Source organism: Perca flavescens, chromosome 16, assembly GCF_004354835.1.
Source record: "Perca flavescens isolate YP-PL-M2 chromosome 16, PFLA_1.0, whole genome shotgun sequence".
Taxonomy (NCBI): Eukaryota; Metazoa; Chordata; class Actinopteri; order Perciformes; family Percidae; genus Perca; species Perca flavescens.
This window is the reverse complement of record NC_041346.1, coordinates 24,894,634-24,917,215: the sequence shown is the minus strand read 5'-3', so window position 1 is coordinate 24,917,215 and position 22,582 is coordinate 24,894,634. Positions and strand designations below refer to the sequence as shown.

General features: G+C 38.9%; 3 protein-coding genes across 4 annotated transcripts in view; 1 reads left to right on the top strand and 2 right to left on the bottom strand.

The window, feature by feature from the left end:
- foxd1 (forkhead box D1) overlaps positions 1-2,488 on the bottom strand; it is a 7,505-nt gene extending 5,017 nt beyond the window's left edge. The window contains exon 1 of the mRNA XM_028602094.1: positions 2,434-2,488. The gene's annotated coding sequence lies outside the window, so the exon portion shown is untranslated. The remainder of the gene's footprint in view (positions 1-2,433) is intronic.
- Positions 2,489-3,989: 1,501 nt separating this feature from the next.
- On the top strand, positions 3,990-13,188 carry btf3 (basic transcription factor 3). Of its 2 annotated transcripts, none has more exons than XM_028602149.1 (6): positions 3,990-4,077; positions 6,526-6,594; positions 8,916-9,029; positions 9,150-9,351; positions 10,278-10,340; positions 12,644-13,188. In XM_028602149.1, exons 2-6 carry the CDS (start codon positions 6,526-6,528, stop codon positions 12,688-12,690), a joined length of 495 nt encoding a protein of 164 aa, XP_028457950.1. In that variant the 5' UTR covers positions 3,990-4,077; the 3' UTR covers positions 12,691-13,188. The 2 variants fall into 2 exon arrangements, with proteins under 2 accessions (XP_028457950.1, XP_028457949.1); XM_028602148.1 differs by having other exon boundaries at positions 4,012-4,140.
- Positions 13,189-14,382: 1,194 nt separating this feature from the next.
- Positions 14,383-20,991, bottom strand: ankra2 (ankyrin repeat, family A (RFXANK-like), 2). The gene is made up of 9 exons (XM_028602417.1): positions 20,875-20,991; positions 20,276-20,607; positions 19,197-19,355; positions 19,039-19,104; positions 18,213-18,310; positions 17,980-18,105; positions 17,280-17,346; positions 17,028-17,108; positions 14,383-15,206 (listed from the first exon to the last, which is right to left on the bottom strand). Exons 2-9 carry the CDS (start codon positions 20,553-20,555, stop codon positions 15,151-15,153), a joined length of 933 nt encoding a protein of 310 aa, XP_028458218.1. The 5' UTR covers positions 20,556-20,607; positions 20,875-20,991; the 3' UTR covers positions 14,383-15,150.
- Positions 20,992-22,582: the final 1,591 nt, after the last annotated feature.

The following is a 22,582-nucleotide window of genomic DNA, read 5'->3' as shown; positions in this document are numbered from 1 at the left end:
TCTGAGAGGGGTCTGTGCATGGGCCATGTGATTAATGTGTATCACATGCAGAAGAGGCGAGACTAAAGTACCACACCAACAGAGATACTGTGCGTGAGAGAGATGGACTGCGGAGAAAAGTGTTGGCTATACACGAAGAATATCTACGGAAGAAGATTAGGGCCACATGTGGAAAAAAAATGTATTAAAAAATGAGTTTAAAGTCCGAATTCTGAGAATAAAGTCCGAATTCTGACTTTATTCTGAGAATTCTGCCTTTAAAAAAAGAAAAGACAACTTAAAACAAAAATCTTTTAGACTTTAAAAAAAAAGTCTAAATTCTGACTTTATTCTCAGAAATCTGATTTCTTCTCAGAATTCTGGCTTTATTCTCAGCATTTTGACTTTAAACTCAGAATTCCAATACATTTTTTAACATGTAGCCCTAATCCTCTTCCGTAAATACCACATGCATCTGTATTTAAATGAAGAAAAAATATAGACATTTTAACATTTTAAATAGTTTAAAATTGCATTAGAACTCAATGGAAATACTTTAGAAGTACTAGGCCTACATAAAAATGTCAAAACGTGTTGCAGTTTGTATTCTTGCCCTTCAAGGATAAAAACTTTTTGACAGTAGTCATGGTTTTTCAATATCTCCAAAAATGTGCCTTTGATCTGCTTTATACCTGACTGTCAACGTTTCTCAGAGTGCCACATTGACCACGTTTGTGCAATCAATTGTTCATGTTCAAATGTGTCCTGTCCTGAATATGATCACCACTATTGGGCAATATTCACCCACATACCCATATACCCACATTGCATATCACACATAAAACCATATTTTTTTTTTTCTATGTATATAGCGTCTCAGAACTGTGCACTACTTATTTTATTTCATGTTGTAATATTTATTTATTTTACATACATGTTGCCACTGGAAAAGGAGTTGCTTTTAATCTCATTGTACATAGTGTATAGTGACAATAAAAGGCATTCTATTTTATTCACATTGCTAAACCAAACTCTCAATTGATTCTCATTGATTGACTCCAGAGTTTCGTAGGTTTTTACTCTACTTTTTTATCTCTGTGACTGTGAGGTAAAATTTGGAACAATTTCATCTAGGCGCACCATTTAATTTAGCTCCGAATTCACGCGCTTTACTTTTATGTTGAGGGGGGAATGATTGTTACTTGTTTAGAGCCAAAGACAAGAAACCTAAAGCCCTTTCAAAAGTTCCTTGAACTGCACCGAAAGTCCGAAGATAATCCAGACAGACAGAAATCTTCAGTATTCCAACCAACAGCACCCTCAGTAGACCAGAATGCAATGCAGACATGGACACCATGACACACACACACACAAACACACACACACACACACACAGCCGGATCTACCGGAGTAAAGCTGATCTGAGGTGAAATATCCTTTGAATTCAAAGAGAGAGCACAATGATATCATATCCCCCTCAGCAAGTACGGCACACATTCTTACTACTTTTTCACCTAAAAATGTTCACTTTCACCGCGGCAAACGGGCGAGCTTAGACTGAATGATAAGAGGTGAAAGGGTCACGTAGAGGTGGAACTTTTTGCCCGAGGACCAGTGTTTAGTGCACATTTGGATATGATGAACATAGTTTGTTTATGTGCTTATGGTTAATGGAGAATAGAGCAAAAGGATCATTTTATGTTTTTTTAGTTATTTGTCATCATAAAAAAAAAAATCATATAGTTGTGAAGGTACTGTGATTAATGAACAAATGCAAGAGCTATTTAGGCAAAAATATATATTCATATATAAATCACATCAACATCGTACTGGTGTTCTTGCACTTTTAAACCTAACTTTGATGTAGAAGAAGATGCCATCAATTTGTCAAATATTACAACAGTTGAATAAAAATATGATGCATGTCCTCAACCACATCAGTGTTCATCACATAACAATTGTGTCTGGTAAATGGGCAAGGCCATTATCATGTAAAAACATGCCAACACGGCACTGTAATATGCAAATGTATCCTCATCAGCACACATAGTAGTAGGGTAGTGATATAATAAAATCCCTTCTGCATGCATTTCTTATGGCCACTCAACTAGTGACAATATAGATCCGTCTAAAGGTAACACTATTAGAACTATCAGCTGCAGCCTGAACTTCTTGTGCATGTATTCCATCAGCAGTCGACTCAACAACACAAAGAAACAGGTATAGCGGAAAGATGTCTTAGTGCTTTGATATTGATTTGCCCTCCCTTTTGAGGCATGCTTACAGACTTGAGGAGAGTTAAAACTATGATTGGCCAGAAAACTTATCTAACAAAGCGTTTATTCCAGAGCCCTTTGCAAAGTTTATATGTCATCCTCAGAATCCAATCAACTCAAATCAAAAGATTCAAGATACAACTGGTTGATCCTCCAATAACCATCATGAGTTACTCACATCTACAGCCCAGAGAACCTCTGAATTGGTAGTCTTCTGAATGAACAGGATGAAGGTGTCCTACTATTGCTCCAAATGGGCAGGACACACACGTTGTTTTAACTGACTACACCCTTCACAGGCTATCTGGCCATCCCGCCTGGGTTTATCTACCTATCAGCAGCACCTCTCACTTTGTAGTATTACTCCTTCAAGGATCCCTCCTATTTAGAATTTTGCAGGTTGCAAATAATCCTGAGGAGAACAGGGGATCGTGTTTCCCTGAGTTGGCATTGGATCACAATGGCCTGCCAAAAGAACACTGAAAATAAATGAATACAAGACTTACTGCAGCAAGCAATCAGTTCAGTTTTCTGTCTATCTCAAACATGTCTGCACATTGTGCATGTGCTTCACAGTAAAAGCCTTTCACTCTTGGAGATGGAGAATCTGACAAAAGCAATTCATTAAGTAAGGAAGCGTTATCATGTGAGCGGGTTTTTTACAGTGAAGCAGATGGGTGAAGATGACAGACGTGTCTGGGCTAGCCCGGCGTGCTTGTCAGACTGATTGAACTAACATGTTTTGCCATTAAAAGGTGAGCGCAATGGCTATATTATACCATTGTTATATTTATGATGTTAAACAAAGGCAAACACCATTTTGATTTCATCATACTGGTAGTCAGTGGTGGAAGAAGTATTCAGATATGTTACTTGAATAAAAGTAGTAATACTACAGGGTAAAAATACACAAGTTAAACTTCTCATTCAAAATGTTACTTAAGTAAAAAGTATCAGCATCATAATGTAGGCTACTTAAAGTACCAAAGGTAAAAGTACTGATTATGGAAAATGGGCCATTTCAGAATTATATTATATTACTGGTTTATAAATAATAATAATAATAATAATAATAATAATAATAATAATAATGTATTACTTTATTAATCCTGCAAGGGAAATTGCAATGTTAATATGACACATATGGCACATAATATCAATGCATTGAGGTGTACATTACTTTAATGTTGCGGCTGACAAAGGTGGAGCTCATTTTAAATGCTTTATATACTGCTGGTAGCTCGCCTTTATTAATATATAATCCTTTATTAGTTGATTTAAATTTGTAATTCTAAATTTGCAAAGTAACTAAGGCTATCAAATGAATGTAGTGGAGTACAACTTACAAATTTGCTTCCAAAATGTAGTGCAGCAGAAGTATAAAGTAAGTGGAAATACTCAAGTAAAGCACAAGTACCATACAATTGTACACAGTACTACAGTAGATGTAGCATACTTTGTTAAAATCCACCACACTTACTGTAATGCATTTCAGAGGTCGGTACACCCAGTGAAGTTGTAGCCTCCTATAAGCTTTATATTTTTTTCTTAAACATGCATTACAATTTCAAATAGTGCATGTCTTCTCAATCTGATGCAGATGCAGCCCAAACCCAATTTATCCATCTTACATTTTATGTGGTGAAAGCATAGACTGTTAATATTAATAATATACATTTTATGTGGTGAAAGTGTCGCCTGCAAAGCTAAACACAGGGCATAAAAACCCTCTGCTAGATACAGCTTTTTTGCCGTACGTCACTTCCTCCCTCCTCTCTCGCTTCCATCTTGCTCCCCGCATGTGTCTGCTGTTAGTTTACAGGTCAGTGAGGAGCTTTAAATACCTTCTTCCCTGCACTGTTTCTCCCCGATCCGACGGCAAGAGGTAAACGAAAGTCTTTTCTGACTAGATGGCTGAAATTTGCCGGTGTTTGGGTCTAAACATTACTGACGCAGTGTGTGACAGGCCGCCCACTCCACAAGCTCCCAGTTAGCTAAGAAGCTAGCTAAAGTTAGCTTACAAGTTCTTTCACAAAAGCTAAACCACACCTTGTTTCCGTGCAATGGCTGGCTGAATTAGTCCGCGGGCGTTATCTTAAAACTGCCTGCCGTTATCCATGTTGCTTCTGGCTTATTTTGTTTGGCCCACCTCAGCCTTTTGTTATGTGTCTGGCCTCGCTGGTTGTGCACAATGCAGACAACCGAGAAGGGGAACTGTTAGCTAGCTTTCGGTAGCTAACGCTAATTAATCAAACTTAGCGCACTTGACTGTGACACTGACAGCTCCTCACTTGGTTTTTAAAGGCTAGCTAGCTAACTTGCCGCTTTGAATGCGGTCTAACCGCCGACTAACGTTACCACACCCACGCCAAAGCCTCTCCTCACTGCTTGTGTGTGTTTACGTGTGTGTCGTTGAAGCTGGATTTCCCATCATTATTATTAGGGTGCGACAAGGTAACTTATTAGCCAAGTTGACAATGTATGGCTACATTGATAATAAGATGGATACAACAAAACCGTTGTAATGTTTAGCACAACGACATTTGGTTTGGCAGCAATCCACTCCACTAGGCAGTAACGTTACATTTAGCTAAATGTAAACAAATATAGATATACATAGAAATTACACCAAGTATATTTTAAATCAGAGTGAAGATTCAATATTTACAGAATATGGTTCTATTATTACAAGGTAATATGGCAGACAGACATTCCATTTATATCAATGAGGGCAGACTAAATATTAGAAACACCCCTCCGTATTAAAGAATACAGCTCGACATCACCACTTGAACTTGAGCCTCCCAAAATTATAAAGTTAAATCAACACATCTCTATGGTAAAGTGGTATGTTTACATGAACTGTAGTAATAGAATACCCTATATGGCTAGAGTTATAAGATAATGTAGATATAATTGATCCCACACTGGGGAAAATTCCCTTTTATATTGGTAAAAGATAAATACATGGATGGTTGTGGATTCTACTTTTACTTAACCCTTGTGTTGTCCTTCGGGTCCCGGTGACCCGAAGGACAACACAAGGGTTAAATAAGTCAACAAAAATGTTCCTCAGCTATCATAGAATTTAGCAAATCATTAAAAACAGTGATTACATTATTAAAAGAGTCGACACACAACAGCCCGTTTCACAGCCTGACGCTGCCGATATGCAAACTCTCTGCCTCTGTGGGACTTTCTGAAAGTCGAATATTTACAGTTTAAAAAACAGTTCAGTTTTTGGTTTAGTCCACAACTAGGCAGCCAAAATTTATTGTGAACCTAAATTAATATGCAGGCCGGATTTGAGTTTGATACCTGTGGAGTAAAAAAAAAAATCATGGGAGGAGAGAGAGGTAATGAGCAGATGAATTTGTCAGCTGTTCAGGCAGAGTTGGCGAACGACTTCTGGTTCAACCGGCAAAAGTCGAGGAGCTATCAATAAGGGCCATGAGATGCAGCCATTGATTGTGCCTGCTAGGGCTGGGTATTGAATTCAATACTTTTTAGGCACCGATAGAATTGTCTCTATCGAAAAATGCCTCGTCATTCAATACCCAAAGAGTAAATCTCATCGGCGTCAGAGAGCCAATCAGCACGCAGCATACTTCTATCAAGATCTAGTAATGTTTGTGATTGGCTGTCTGACGTTACAGGTCGCAGAGACACGCAGGAAAAACTCTACGTTACACAGAGGCTCTTGTAGTAGGAGCTGAAACATGAATAAAGGATTTGTGCCATCATTTTGTAATTTCATTTTGTTAAAACATATTTTATAAAATTTGGTATCGAAAAAAAAGTATCGTTCAGGAACCGGTATCAAAGTATTGGCATATTTTTGAACGATACTCAGCCCTAATGTCTGCAGAGTCTTCAGTCACCACACAAACAAACCAGATCACACCAAATACTCGTCTCTAAATGCACTAGCCTCAATTTATTTGATGTCGGACATCTAAGATTTCCAGTGTGTTTTGATACAAATGTCTCATTTTCATGGTGTTGCAGTCTGAAAATCTCCTTACTTGCATGCTGTACTCTGTCTTGTTGGCCTGCTTTACGCTGTATTTGCAGCAACCACACTGTTCTGTCTTGACAATGTCATTTTTAGCTTAAGTTCCATGTTATACACTTTGTAATGTTTGCATGAGTTAATTGCTAAATATCCATAATGTGTTTTAAATAGTTTGTTCATCCTGGAGGCTGTCAGCATAAAAGATCAGCGGTGCTGGTGACACTCACATAATCTTAATGTAACTTTCTTTTTCAGATGAAAGAATCAATTATGAATCAAGAAAAACTTGCTAAACTACAGGCGCAAGTCCGCATCGGCGGAAAAGTAAGTAACACAATAAACGTATAATCACAGGTTCCTTGAAATGCTTGATTTTCTGCAAAGCGCTCTGCCTTCTCTGTTGTTGCTTAATGCTTTAAGACATGCTAAGTAAGGGTTTGGCACCGTGTTGTCAAAACTATTACAAATGGGGTCAAATCAACTACTCTGGCAAAGGAAGTGAAACGAGTTACAACTTGTTAGGGCTGGGCGATATGGTTGAAAACTGTATCACGATATAAGTTTTTCATATCGGTCGATATCAATAATTATTGATATTTTTTATGACCTATTTAAAATAAGGACCAGGAGAAAAATATATTAAATTTAAACATTTTTATTTTGAACTTAACCCTGCTCTGATTATAATCCCCTCAGTTATAAAAGCAGAAATGTCAACACAACCATGGAAAACACTCAAATAATTAAAATGTAAACGGGTCTAAAATCACAATGAACACTTAACAATTATCTCTTAACATTAAGATGCAAAATTAAAGAATAAGTAAGAAATGCTTAATAAAGTGTCATAAAATAGTGCAAAGTGTTAGCTAAATATAAGAAACCTGAGAAGGAACTATTTTCTGCAGGTTTAGTGCTAGGTTGGTAACCTGGCTTCTGGACAGTGCTCAGCATGTCTGCCTTCGTTATTTCTTTGTAGCGTTTAGTAAGGCGCTGATGCAGAGTACCTCTCCATGGTGCTCTGCTGCTTGTAGTGTTTAGTAGCAGGCGCTGATGCAGAGTACCTCTCCATGGTGCTCTGCTGCTTGTAGTGTTTAGTAAGGCGCTGATGCAGAGTACCTCTCCATGGTGCTCTGCTGCTTGTAGTGTTTAGTAAGGCGCTGATGCAGAGTACCTCTCCATGGTGCTCTGCTGCTTGTAGTGTTTAGTAAGGCGCTGATGCAGAGTACCTCTCCATGGTGGTCTGCTGCTTGTAGTGTTTAGTAAGGCGCTGATGCAGAGTACCTCTCCATGGTGGTCTGCTGCTTGTAGTGTTTAGTAAGGCGCTGATGCAGAGTACCTCTCCATGGCGGTCTGCTGCTTGTAGTGTTTAGTAAGGCGCTGATGCAGAGTACCTCTCCATGGTGGTCTGCTGCTTGTAGTGTTTAGTAAGGCGCTGATGCAGAGTACCTCTCCATGGTGGTCTGCTGCTTGTAGTGTTTAGTAAGGCGCTGATGCAGAGTACCTCTCCATGGTGGTCTGCTGCTTGTAGTGTTTAGTAAGGCGCTGATGCAGAGTACCTCTCCATGGCGGTCTGCTGCTTGTGCCGTGTTGCAGCTGCAGATGTTGTTGGACGTTGATGGCGAATACGGCTGTGCTCCAAAGTGTGAGCGCGGCTAAAGTGGTAAAACAAGTTTATGGTATTACCAGTGTTGGTCTGATTTACATTGGTCTGACTACGGTCAGACTTATAAAATCCCCAAAACTGCCATACTGACTTTTCCTGTTTTATCAACGATTTCCTCGCTCGCTGCGGCACTCACTTTCCACTCCACGCCGGTTCTGTTATTGAAGAACACGAGACAGCGATGTGGCGCAACCAAACATGATACTGTTACATGATTGGCTGTTAGAGTGTCACGCCCCACGTTGCTAGGTTGCCAGAGAGTGAGGGCCTTTTTTCATGCAACCAAACTTGATTCACAACCTCTGGTTTCTTCTGATGAAGAAAAACAAGTTATCGAACGTTTTATCGACCGCATTTTCTATTGATATTGATTATGTGTCTATCGCGATACATATCGTTATCGTTTTATCGCCCAGCCCTACAACTTGTACTAAAATAATAAAACATGGATTAAAGAAATTCTACAATTGAAGAGAGAAGAGACCTGACATGCTGTATGTGTGAAAGTGAATTTAAATGCTAGTTGATCTGAAGAAGACTCTGATGTTAGGCAGTGCAGCTGTTTACATCTTAATCTCTGAGCAAGTTTTACAAAAAATGTAGTTTTAATAAGAAAAGATCATTTTATCTGTTTGCTTTACAAAGCAGCAGTTTTTTTTTTTTTTTATGAAGAAGTGTACTGTGGGCCAGAGAGTTACTCCGCTTTAAAGGACAATTCCGGCGCAAAATGAACCTAGGGGTTAATAACATAGGTGTACCAAGTCGACCATTCTCTGGGATCTGTTTTCATGCTAATGGAATGTGTATTTAGCTTGAAACAAGCTAGCGCAAACCGGTGATTAGCTGCTAGCGCTACCTTTGGGGCACAGGGTAAATCGCTATTTCATACCACCAACAAGGCTCAAATGGATACAGAAGATGATGCCTTAATAGATCATTAAGAACTAACAGAAATATGTTTGTATGAATGTCTCCATAGGGGAGTGCTCGCAGAAAGAAGAAGGTTGTACACAGAACAGCAACCGCAGATGACAAGAAGCTCCAGTTCTCCTTAAAGAAACTCGGCGTCAACAACATCTCTGGTATTGAGGAGGTAGGCGGTACCTTTCGTCCCAGCTTTGTCCCACTGTGATTTATTTCTTTTTCCAGGTGAATCTGACAGGCGCTGCCTGTCGTTCTGTCGTTAACCGTGTGAAACGTTGGTCCGTTCCAGGTGAACATGTTTACAAACCAGGGGACAGTCATCCACTTCAACAATCCCAAAGTGCAGGCGTCCCTCGCAGCCAACACCTTCACCATCACCGGCCACGCTGAGACCAAGCAGCTGACCGAGATGCTGCCGGGGATCCTGAACCAGCTGGGAGCCGACAGCCTGACCAGCCTCAGGAGGCTTGCCGAGGCCCTGCCCAAACAGGGTCAGTAACCTCATAATCACGCTAAAAGTTAGAGGTGTGACGAGATTAAAGATTAAAGATTAAAACGTGACGAGATTTCTCGTTGAGGTAAAAACGTGACAAGATTTAAGTGTCTCGCGATATCGGTACACAAGTGCAGAGCAGCAGCCAGCGTGACGGATGAGTCGGACTTTGACCTCGAAATTAGCATAGAAGATCCACCCCCGCCTGTTATCCAAAATTGAGTCAGTTAACTTTTGCAGAGCGATAGCGGAAGAAAAAAGCTGCCTGTAAGACCCAGCGTTAGAGTACCCTCTCTCTTGCGCTCTCTCTCTCGTGACTTTCGATTGAATAAAGGACTCTATTAAACTTTATTGTTTAATATTATTACGTTTTTTTTATCTTTAAATAGTGTTAAAATCTCGTCTCGATCTCGTGAACCCAGTCTCGTGTCTCCTCTCATCTCGTGAGCTGGGTGCCTCGTCACACCCCTATGCTAAAGCATATTCAAACACGGTGAACAGAGTCCCAGCATCCACCCCTCTATAGGTTCATGGCTGAATTTTCTGTTTAGTCCGACTCGTTTAAAGAGAAGAGCCCTGCCATCAGGATTTAACCTCCATTGATTCTGATCATTCAAACTGCTCTTCATGCTTCTTACTAGCATGACAATATTAACTGGCGCAATAAACAAATCGCGAAAGCCTGCAACATATCGCAATGGACACTCTGAGATTGTTTGTGTTAGTTGACAGAAATATCAGTAGAAAACTGCACATTAAAATGTCTTTTTTTAGTGTCTTCCTTTTTGTCATGTTCTAGCAGGACTGCAGCAAAACCGAGGACACTTTAATATTTATTTATTTCAAGTAATATTGTTATCTCGCTATTTAAAAAAAAAGTTATTACATATTTTCCCTTCTTACCAATGTTTTCTGTTCTTGCAGCTGCAGATGGAAAGGCGCCGATTGCAACAGTAGAAGAAGAAGATGAAGATGACGACGTTCCAGGTGAGTGCTTAATTGGCGGGTCCTCCATTTCTTCTTCAGGTTTTTCTATCCTTCTGTTGCTTCCCAGCAGACAAACATACCAGCCAGGAAGCGAAGCAATGTACTGCTGTAGATGCCACCGTAGGTCCGTTTTAGAAACAAACTTTGGTTCACAAAAGTCCCAACAGATGGAGGCAGCAGTAGCAACTCCCGTCTTCTCGAAGATAAAATGACCATTTCTGTCAAAGGAGTCTGGTGGCTTTGAACAGAGCAAAATGTACTGCTGTGGACGGGGGTAACAGCAAAATGGGTTTTAGCCACCTAAAAAATGGACCCCCTTCAAAAAAAAATCAGTATCCGTTTAAGTTTACGCTATATTTACAATATTTTCACCGCCTTACCTTGCCAACAGAAGTTTGGCAGAACACGGGAGCGAGCTGCGACCGTTGGCGCTGCCTAGTGTCCCGTCCACAGCAGAAACGTTAGATTGCTTTGCTCCTGTGGCGTTATGTCCAAACTAGAGCTGGGCAATATATCTATCGTGATATGAGAATAGATATCGTCTTAGATTTGGGATATCGTCATATCGTAATAAGTAATAAGTGTTGTCTTTTACTGGTTTTAAAGGCTGCATTACAGTAAATGTACTTTTCTGAACTTACCAGACTGTAATTGTTCTATTATTTGCCTTTACCACTTAGTCATTATATCCGCATTACTAGTGATTATTTATGTCATTGTGTAAATATTTTGTGAAAGCAAGTCAACACTACAATATTGTTGCGGTATCGATATTGAGGTATTTGGTCAAAAATATCGTGATATTTGATTTTGTCCATATCGCCCAGCCCTAGTCCAAACATAGCATAACATTGACTTAGCTCGTTCACATTATCAGTCGTTGATTAGCTCGCTGTGACCACGGCCCTGCTTTTTTGCTAAGGCTGAGTGGGCGTTTCCATTTGAAAAACCCAGAAAAAGAACACCGACAGACTTTGCCTTTTTAAACTGTCCATGCACCGGTTCCAACATTCACAATAAACGATTGCTTTGGACGGTCGGTTATAATTCAGATTTGGTCGTCTTGCGTAGGGTTGGGCATCGTTTGGATCTTAACAATTCCGATACTTCCTTTCGATCCTGTTTCTTATCGATTCCGATTCTTTGAGGGGTGGAGTTGAAACGGGTCACTTGCCTATTTTCACAAATAAGGGGAAACTTTTATTTTGATTCAATGGTGTGTTGCCGTTTTACCGGGCTTTTTCCATTGTAAAATAAAGCCACACTAGAGCGCTGCTTACTGTGCTCCAAGGCTGCAACACAACAAGCGCCTGGCCGCTTCAGGAACCAAACCTTGCACGTGTTAAATTGGGAAGCAATGATCGGATTTGAAACCAAATCCTCTAAACGATTCCACTGGAATCCTAATTTTTGAAACTATTCCAACTAGGAATCGGTTCTCAATGCCCAATCCTAGTCTTGCGTCAAACTCTTTTTTTTTTTTTTTTTTTTTTTTTTTTGCAGTCTCATGTGGAAATGCTCCTTCACACTTGTCCATCATGAGGCAAGGTCTTTTTCTCCTCTCAGTCAGTTAAATAACCATGGACGCTTTTTCTTTTGGCTTGTGAAAGGGGTCATTTAAAGGGGATTCATCAATGACTTTAAAATGACGGTGCAACGCAGGGTTTTCGTGTTCGAATCTCATGTCCGTTGTTTATAAAATCTTAAGATTGAGTTTGGATCACACACATGAGGTTGCCATTACAATAATCTCAGCTTTTCCCAGGACATCTCTCCCTGTAGCCCCGGCTCTCACTAATGTAACAAACGATTACACATGGATTCAGCAATAGGAGCACTTGAAGCCTGATGGTACAGGGGTTAACAGCCGTCGCCATCATGTTGTTATTGGAGTTAAGTTTCCTTTTTGTTCTCCCACTGAAGGAACATGTTTGCTCAGACCTTTTGGGTTGTTTCCATTTTAACCCTCGACCCCTTTTGAGCCAAAACTTTGAAAGGCAGATTTCTCACATTTCATGGAGTAATTGAAGCCAACTTCTTTGATGCTTCGCCCCATCATTTTTACAGCTGCTTTCAGTAGTTGTGAGGGCCTCATCTGTCGAGCACATTGTAGTCTTACGTAAGAGCCGGGGGGGGAGAGAGAAAGAAAGATGAGCAAATCATCTGGATTGCATTCCACCTAGTATCACGTTTCAGATAAACACGCTTTTCCTGAGTTGTGCTCTGGCACCTCACCGTCATTTATGTGGATTGACGTGCCTTTCTCCACGACTCCAATCAATTTAGCACTTTTGTTGTTTCAGACCTGGTGGAGAATTTCGATGAAGCATCTAAGGATGAGGCTAACTAGAGGAAACGGGACTCCTTGAAGTGTCAAAACCTGACCGGACCATGTGAGGCACAAGATGTTGTTCTGTCTATTTCGAGAGGTGGAAAGTTGATAGTTAAAATACCAGAGAGAGAGAGAGAGAGAGAAGATTGAAAATCTGTCAACTTTTGGCTGTGAGCATTCTGTAAAATGTGCAACATCTGAGAAAAAAAAAAAAAGTACTTGCCTACTCTTAAGTGAATTATTTTTGAGTACATTTTCTAGAATAGTACTCTTATTAAAAACCAGGGGTAGCAGTATTTTAAGCCTAATGTATTTTACATTCCACTTCTTGTCCACCAGACTCTACAAATGATTGTTGTGCTCTGTATGTCCAGTAAGAGTGAGAGATTGTGTGTAAAACTTGGCGTACAAGTCTCCCACTGTGCGTCTTTTTCCTCCATGTTACTGAACCTTAATTCTTCGTGGCCTCACTCAAACCACCATATCTTGAATAAAATAAACCTTTGCTACTGTCAATTAATAGCCCACATTTCTTTTTTTCTCACTTAAAGTATGATTTCCACAGCTGAAATACTGTAGTTGTCCTTCTGTAAATTGGTCAGCATCATTAAGTGTTGGTCAGGTTGATCTTTGGCCAGACTGTTTACATTTATACGACTCTGTTAAATACGGTGGCCGACAGGGGCAAACGAACTGCAACTTTATGAAACTCATGCAAATTAAGAAAACCTCTTCATTAATTTGACAACACATGCGCAGCATTTGGCAAACATGCTCCCCCTGGACAACTTCCATTGTGTAAACTGGATGCAGCGTTTTTCTGGTGCATTTGTTTTTGGGGATTGGGTGCTTTTCTTTTTGCATTGTTTCTGTATTTGCAGCGTGTGTGTGTGTGTGTGCGTGTGTGTGTGTGTGTGTGTGTGTGTGTGTGTGTGACACGTTTGCTAAATGCTGCGCATGTGTTGAAAAAAATTGCATGCTGCATATACACACAACACAACCAAATACACCAACGTGCTGCATATACAGAAACGATGCAAAAAGAAAAGCACCCAATCCCAGAAAACTAATGCACCAGAAAAACGCTGCATCCAGTTTACACAACGCAAGTTCTCCAGGTGTCCCGGGGGAGTGCGTTTGCTAAATGCTGCGCATGTGTTGTCAAATTAATGACGAGGTTTTCTTAATTTGCATGTGTTTCATAAAGTCGCCGTTTGTTTGCCCCTGTCGGCCACCGTAGTTAAAGGAGATAAAAGTATTTTTCTCTAACACTATAATAGTGTAGATACAAATAAATAAGACATGACCAGAAAGACAAAATATATAACCACAAAATAAAAAAATAAATAAAAAGTTAATTCTTGGCTCAGAACTCTAATCCTGTAGCTTTACATTCTGCGATACATACTTCTCCCCTGCTTCAATATGAAACCACTCAACAGCTACTAAATATGTATATAGTCTCCCCATGACTGTGACTCTGTTGAATGCAGTTTAAAAAGATCTTTTAATTAAATAACCGCTTTATATCAGTGACTACAAAACAGTGGTTTGACCTTTTCAACTTGCTATCAGTTAAATATCTGTACAGGAGGATGGGCGATACTGAGGTCAGTACAAGTTATTTGTTGATCCACCACCTCTGAACGGTGTAAAACACGAGCACCATCGTACAGTGGCAAACAGCACCACAATAACCTCGTGGGACAATTCAAATGAGGTCTTTTTAAAATTCACTACACATCAGTGGACATTGGTATCACAATACACATACATCAATATGAGAATACTATCGCATTACAACGCAAAAAATAAATAAACTCGGTATAACCAACACAAAGATCTTCAGGATCCGCAAACAGCCGGTACCGTGTGCATTCCAGTCTGCGAGAACGTAGATATTGGGCTCACTATGAAGACCAGACGGTATGAGCATGAGGCAATTCAACAGATTACATTAATATTCTTTCACTCTTAAAAACGGTTTCTTATAACGGTTAATGCGTTTAAAAAAACGCCACTACGGGACTAGGTTGGAACAGCCAATGATTGCATGTAATGTAATATAAGACATGAAAAGATTCAAAACCTACATGTTTTTAGGTAAAGTGCTCTCCACGTTTAGCAGCATACTACAGGTGGAGTGCAGTGCATGCTGGGTTGAAGTGAGAAACTTCAACTTTTTATGTTCGTATAGAAAAAATCTGCCATTGTGTCCAGATCAGATATGCTACTGCAGCATTCCATGTGAAAAGTGTAAAGAGTAAGACAGTTTGAAGGAGTTAAAATTGAAAAGTCACACAGTGCAAAGCTTCATGTGCATTATGGCAACTAAATAAGGTTAGGTTGTTAACGCTGTTAAAATATCACTTAGTGGAACAAAATAGTCCCGTTGGCCGACAGCGTGGGCGTGCTACATGATTGTCCAGAGCCGAGCGTCGCCCCTTCAGGGTTTTTGTTTTCCTCAGGCGTCGCAGTTCATTCTCTGATTCCCATCAGTAACTTCAGTAGGTGCGCCTCCATCACCTGTTGAACTAAACAGAAGCATACAGTATGTAATTGGCTGCAACTAATGATCGATAAACCTGTTGATTATTTTCTAGATGAATTGCTGGTCTATAAAATGTCAAAAAATAGTTTGAAATGTCCATCCCATTTTCTCAAAGTCCAAGGTGATGTCTTAAAATGTATTTTTGTTGGTTCAAAACCTAGAGTTTAATATGATGTGGATAAAAGCAAGAAATATAAACAGCATTTTCTACCTTTTTTTTTTTTTTTTTTTTTTTTTGCATGAAAAATCACTAATGATCAATCGCTTATCAAAATAGTTGCCAGTTATTTTTCAGTCGATCGATTGTTGCAGCTCTAGAACAGAACGGTGTCATTTTAAAGTGAATACTGATTTCTTGGAAGCAGCAGCGTTGTCGACAACTAATTTCCTGCTCAGATCAAAGTACGGTATGACGTGCATTTAGAGGAATCCAGTCTGCCTCCTTTGAATCTGTGTTTCCCACATCTGGGTTCATCAGGAGGATGCAAGGTCATTTTTTTTGGCAGAATTGTGAGATTATTTATTGAGTAGTAAATAAGTCAAATATTTTTTGTGAGCCTTTATTAGAAAAAAGTTCAGTTTATTTGAATAATGGCTAACACTTTACTTGAAGGTATCTACATAAGAGTGACATCACACTGTCATGACAAAAACCGAATGACACTTAATGACAGAAGCGTTATGTCATAACCGTTTGACTTATTTATAATGTTTATCACACGTTCATGACAGTGTCCTGTCACTTTGAAGGGATGATGACCGTTTGATAACTCAGTTTGAATAGCGGAGAAAGTACTCTTGTCCACATAAGACAAACATTTAGGCTCAGACTATGGTTGTGTTGTCGAAATCACATACTCTGCACTACATACTCACTATGTATACTATCGTTCAACATACTTTTGTGTAAATCACAGGTGTCAAACTCGAGGCCCGCGGGCCAAATTTAGGTTGTGAGTTTTTTTGGTGCTTTTTCCCCATGATTTTTGCCACTTTTTCAGTTTTTTGCTTTTTCCGATGTTTTTTTCCCCAACGTTTATGCCACTTTTCCCGACGTTTTTTTTTCAATGTTTTTGCCACTTTTTCAGACGTGTTTTTTCCGACATTTTTGATGCTTTTGCGATGATGGCTAAGGAACTTGTTTCCGACTTTTTTAGGACTTTATGTCGACCAAACTGTAAGTGAGAAGACCGTATATAACATGCAATAATACGGTCAAAGATATTTGACTTTTCTCTTAAATAAAACCATGTCAATAAACTCTACATCTGGCACTTGATGTGATTCTCATTTTCCAGCGTGGCCCTCACTGAAGTTAAGTTTGACACCCCTGGTGTAAATAAACAGTAGTGTGGATCTTTTCCGACACACTAAGCGGTAATTTCCATCATCGCTTCCTGAGAGCCTCGTTGCTGTTGAAGAAACGTAACCATGGTAACCCCTGCCAACCTCCGCTCTAGCAGAATTGCTAGATAATGCCCAAATTACTGAAAGAGGGGAATAACTAGACCAACAGTCGTTTATGTAGAAATGTAAATTAGAGCGTTATTGACGTCACAGAGCTCCTTGGTTTCTGTCCGTTATGAACGTTGTTGTTACTACTGCATTGCATTGTGGGATATTTATGCCGGCGTAGTGTCCAGTATTGCATACTGTAATATTTTACCGGAAATAGTATGCAATTCGCGTACTATTGGTTTCATACTAAGGACATACTAAAAAAATGTCACATACTGTTTTAGCTACTAAATAGCATGTTAGTATGGAATTTCGGACGCAGCCTAGGTGTTTAATTTACACATACCATTCCGGTGGCCCATAGCCACAGCCATGTCCATTGCATTGAATCCGGAATCGGACTCAATGGTAGGATCAGCACCACTCTCTGGAAGACAAGCAACATACCAAAAATATATTACTGTACACGTTAGACACGCCGCATAACATTTCCTAAACAAAACTAATTGCTGTGTTTATCCCCTGTAAGATATAGTAACACAGCTGGATCGTTCTGGCAATAGGTGTTAACTTTGAGTAAAAAATGTGTCCTCCTCACCTAACAAGATTTCAACACAGCGCACATGGTTGCCATGGACAGCGTACAGCAAAGGGGCTCCTCCATTCTGAAACCGACAGAATGAACATTACAACAGGCCACATAGACTGATGATCACAGGGCTTCATTTCAGTGCTACCACACTGCACATAGCTGTATATACTGTACATGTCTGTCTATAGACATATGCAGTGTATTAACATAATATAAGAAAAACTGAATAGATATGGATATTCAGTTATCTATTCAGTTTTTCTTATATTATGTTAATACACTGCATATGTCTATATTATTCTTACTATTATGTTACTGCTACTACATTGCACATATCTGTACATGTTCATATTACATAACCATATTCTGCTCTTATAAAAGGTAACTGCTAATACACTGCACATATTTATATTTAATTGATATTACTCTAAACCACCTTCTGTAAACGAACTGTATACTACTGTCTACAATGCACTATATTTCTTGTCCTGCCTATGCACCACCTGTCTATACTTTGTATATCACATTGCACTTTTCTGCTCTTTTTGCACTTCTGGTTGGACCCAAACTGCATTTCGTTGTCTTTGTACTTGCACTCTGCACAATGACAATAAAGTTGAATCTAATCTAATCATCAACATTTGTTGTTGCGGTTATATTCTGCTTCTGATCCAGTAAACATGTGATAAAAGCTTTGTATTCTTACCCAGTCATATTCATTGACATCAACACCACAGTCAATGAGCATCTTCACAATATCAGTGTATCCCTTGCTGCAGGCCAAGGACAGAGCACTTTCCCTCCCTTTGGCCAGGAGGTTGGGGTCGGCACCCTACAGCCAAGAATGATACATACCAGTAAATAAATAGATAAATAAGGAGAGCATGCTCCGATATAAACAAACCATGAGATATGAATAATGCATAAAGTTTCCCACACATTTTGGAGCAGAAACTCGACCACAGCGATTTGTCCATGTGCAGCTGCCCACATCAGGGGGGTAAAGCCTTCTTCATCTTGGAGGTTGATGACCGTCTCTGTTAAAATGATACATCAAAAGATTAAAAAAACAACAACATGATCACACACATGTATTTTCATCACCGTACCCACGTATCCTGTGCAGCAAGACGAGACTCTAACATCTGTAATATTTCAAATGCAATGAAGATATCACTTTTCTTAATGTTTACTCTGTCTTCAAAATAGTTTATGTAGGTGTTAGGAAACATTATTAGACAGTGTATCTACTATGGAATTACATGATATTACTTGCATTATATGAAAAATACCATTTCTTGTTTAGCATGTGATTTATGTGAAATAAACATCGGTAGCGCTGAAACAGTAAGTCGATCGTTGGAGGTTTTGTTCTTTTTTTTTTTCAAACCATTTCATAATTAAATAATCGTTTTAAGTCCTTCTTTCAAACAAAAATGTCAAACATTTGCTGCTTTTTAAATTTGAGTATTGCTTCTTTTTTTTTAAAAGTCTATGACAGTAAACTCTACATCTGTTTTTTTTGGGGGGATTATTAGGCCAACAAAAGAAGACATTTAAAGACCAACTTGGGCTTTGGGAAATTGTAGTGGCCATTTTTCACTATTTTGACATTGTGTAGATTGAAGAAAAAAAAAATAATAAACTTAAAATAATTAGTTATTTGCAGAATTAAACACTAGTGGTTATGAGTGTTGTTTTAGATAATATCACTGCATGACTATGAGATATTTTACCCATTTGACGACCCAAATTGGCTAATTACCTTGTTCAATCCTGCTGGCCAGAAACACCATTTCACCTTGGGCTGCAAGCTGATGAATGGACAAAGCTGAGAGGGAAAACATGCACGTATGGATTAACATTTTGACTTGATTCATGTTCAAGACATCCTGTCAAAGTTAAAACAACTGTGGTACTTACAATGCACCAAAAGAGGTGTGGAAGAAACCTCATTGCCACGGTGTTTATTGGTGAGTGTGGTGGACTGTTTGATGGGGGAGAAGTGTTTGGTGGTGGATGGCGTATAAACATGGCGCACTTGTATCCCCGGGGAAGGTGAGGTCTGGATGTTGCACTCAGCTGAAAGAGAAGAATTAAGTGTTGAGTAAGTACACACAAGTTCCAGCTTTGTACATCAGACATTATCACAAGATAACCAAACTTGCACTATATTTATATTTAAATCTCAGACTATACTGATATTGCACTATTCCTTCACTCTTTTCAATTGTTATTGTATATTTCTTGTAAATTATATTGTATTTTACTGTTATACTGTATACTTAACAGTAGAGCTAGGCAATATATCGATATTATATTGATATCGTGATATGAGACTAGATATCTTCTTAGATTTTGGATATCGTAATATGGCAAAGTGTTGTCTTTTAAAGCTGCATTACAGTAAAGTGATGTCATTTTCTGAACTTACCAGACTGTTGTAACTGTTCTATTATTTACCTTTAACCACTTAGTCATTATATCCACATTTCTGGTGATTATTTATCAAAAATCTCATTGTGCAAATAGCTTCTGAAAGCACCAATAGTCAACACTACAATATCGTTGCGTTATCGATATTCTCCATATCGCCCAGCCCTACTTAACAGTATTTTTTTTATATTTCTTACTGTCCTTTCTGTTTTTATTCTTTATATGTTAAGGGAGTGTTGTACTTTGAGAGCAAAGATTAACTGGAGTCAAATTCCTTGTTTGTTTACGCAAACCTGGCCAATGGACCTTTTTCACAGCAGACATGTTGACTTGTCATAGTAGGAAAAGCACAGCTGAAATTGATAACCTTAACGATGGCTCAGTTCCATCAAGTGTCCCAGTAAGCTATTTCAGTGAGTCAGCATGCACAATACCAGGGCCTCTCCTAAGTGGAATGCAGCCATCAGTAATGGGTCTGAATACACTTGTGCTTTTTCTACTATGACATGTTAACATGTCTGCCGTGAAAAAGGTCTATAAAGCTGATTCTGATTCTGAATTCTTACCTTTGAATAAAACAGAAGCCACTTCCAGATCAGAGTTGACCTGGTCCTGGATGTTCTTGCTGTCCTCCTCGTTCAGCGACTTGACAAATCTTGAGCAAACGTTCATGTCAAAGCGGTTGGGCAGGATGAACTTGATGCCCATGGCCACATTTTGAGCGCCCGTGTCATCTGGGCTCGCTCCTACCGACTGCTCAGTCTTGATGGCACTCAAGTCCGGCATTACACAGATCCCCTCCATGTCCTCTGCTGACCCGGAGGCTGACACGGTAACGTTGTCCATCCTCCGATTTACTCACCGAGCTGTCAATCCGAGATTAAAAGCCAGCGCACACCTGAAAAAACAAAAACAAATCGGTCGTTTGTCTCATTTCACATTACCTATAGCGCTGACGTTACCTAACTTTGGCTGACAATGCTAATCTACATATAGCAGGTCGTAATATTAAATACCTAAGAATCTCTGTTAGCTATCAGCTAGCTGTTGTTGTTGTAACCTTCCCGTTAGTCACGTAAACGGACCGTGCTAAACGCATTTGAACATGGAAACACATTTTAAAAAAAAAAGGCTATTATTAATGATGAATTAAGAAATGTCTTACTCGATAAGGCATTGTTTTATTTAAATATCCTCATGCGGTCACCCCTCTTTATCATACTGTCTATGCTCTTTATTCGATGTTTTGATAAATTTACGCATGCGCAATTAGTTGCGTCCAGAACGGGGTGCATCCACTTTTTACCTCCCCCTTTTTAGTTCCGTTGTCGTGCTTAAAGTTGCCCTACGATAGGAAATGTTCTTTTGTTGGGAAAGAAGAAACGTCTCCATATTCAACCTTAATTGTATATGTATTCAACATGGTTAGCATGATCTGCAGTATTGTTTAATTGTATGAACCTATTGTTGAGTTTGTGTGACTCTGTGCTGTCTGTGTATTTGTTGAGGTTTTGGTAGCCAAATTTAAAGGCCCATCTAGGGACAGGCATTGCAAATCTAAAGGCTAAAAATGCTGTGGGGTGTGGCATTGATTTAACATACTTGTCCCTATACAAATAAACTACTTATAAAATAAAATATATATATATAATAAAATACTCCATGGTAGGGCAAATAGAAAGAGGATATGTTTTCTGCCAGATTGACAATTGCAGTCTGACATGATGTTTGTCCCCCTATATTTTTCGCTGGGAAAAATAAAACATTTCCATAGTCACCAAGGTTAGCATGATCTGTAGTATTCATAAAACAAAATACTTGATAGTAGGGCATATGTCATAAAAGATAGTGCAGAAAAGCTGAATGTAATGGGATGGACAACAACAAGCTTTTGTAATATTATGCATGACATGTTCTGGTGTCTAAATGTAGTCAAGGGTATGAGAATTGCTTATTAATTCAAGGGTACTTTGTGAGGTTACTCCTGTGTAAAACCTCCCCATGCACCCACCCGTAATGCTGCCGTCTACATTATAGATGCTTGTCTTGGGTTTTTGTCATTCTTTGTACATTCCTCTCTGTCTTTAAACACCCAGTAGTGTAAATCCTCTTGTGCATCTTTTGATGTGTTTGACATGTGACACAGTTACACTTTAAATGTTCCTCTCCCAGTCTGTTCTTTAGTACCTTACTTTACTTATCATTATCTACAATATAGTCCAGTCATCAATTATCATGTCGTTCCTGATTTGTTCACTCCCTTGTTTCTCAATTAACTAATCAATAACTAATCATTAGCTACTCTATTGAAATTTGATTAGGAGTTACTCATTAACTAATGGTTTACTTATGTTAGTTACCTAATCATTCCTCATTTGTTCCTTGGTAACTTCTCAAATTCTGTGGCCCTTTTTGTAAAGTATTACCAATTCTGTAGCTTTATATTCAATAATTAACATAATTAAATGCAATTTCTGTACTCAAATTCTATTTTAGGATTTAAGGAACATTAATAAATGCATTTGGCATGACATTTGAAGAAAGCTCCAGGAGAAAATGTCCTTAACCTTACATTTACAGGCCATTAATTGCATAATAATAAGAACTAACGAAGGAGCCTTTTACCTAATAAAAGAGTAAATTTTAATCTGAAATGATTTTCAAGTAATTATCAGATTAAAGTGATGCAAACTGAATAATCAATTCTTTATAGTTAATTCATAGTCACTAGCTAACATGAAACATTAAATGATTCAGGTCTTGTGTTAGGATTGTGAGGATAAAGTTACCCATAGCCAACATGAATGTTGAATGTGGAATGGCGGGTATTGCTTCAAGATGACAAAGCTTAAACAGACCCAAATAAAAAGGAA

Bases quoted from the DNA above. Each gene is read 5' to 3' on its own strand.
- ankra2 (XM_028602417.1), bottom strand. From the start codon at position 20,555: ATGGACAACGTTACCGTGTCAGCCTCCGGGTCAGCAGAGGACATGGAG. The intron at 19,356-20,275 runs GTAAGAATTCAG...CTTCTCTTTCAG, and splicing joins GGCTTCTGTTTTATTCAAAG to CTGAGTGCAACATCCAGACC. The intron at 18,106-18,212 runs GTGTGGGAAACT...TCTTGGCTGTAG, and splicing joins TCGAGTTTCTGCTCCAAAAT to GGTGCCGACCCCAACCTCCT.
- btf3 (XM_028602149.1), top strand. From the start codon at position 6,526: ATGAAAGAATCAATTATGAATCAAGAAAAACTTGCTAAACTACAGGCG. The intron at 6,595-8,915 runs GTAAGTAACACA...ATGTCTCCATAG, and splicing joins AAGTCCGCATCGGCGGAAAA to GGGAGTGCTCGCAGAAAGAA. The intron at 10,341-12,643 runs GTGAGTGCTTAA...TTGTTGTTTCAG, and splicing joins TGAAGATGACGACGTTCCAG to ACCTGGTGGAGAATTTCGAT.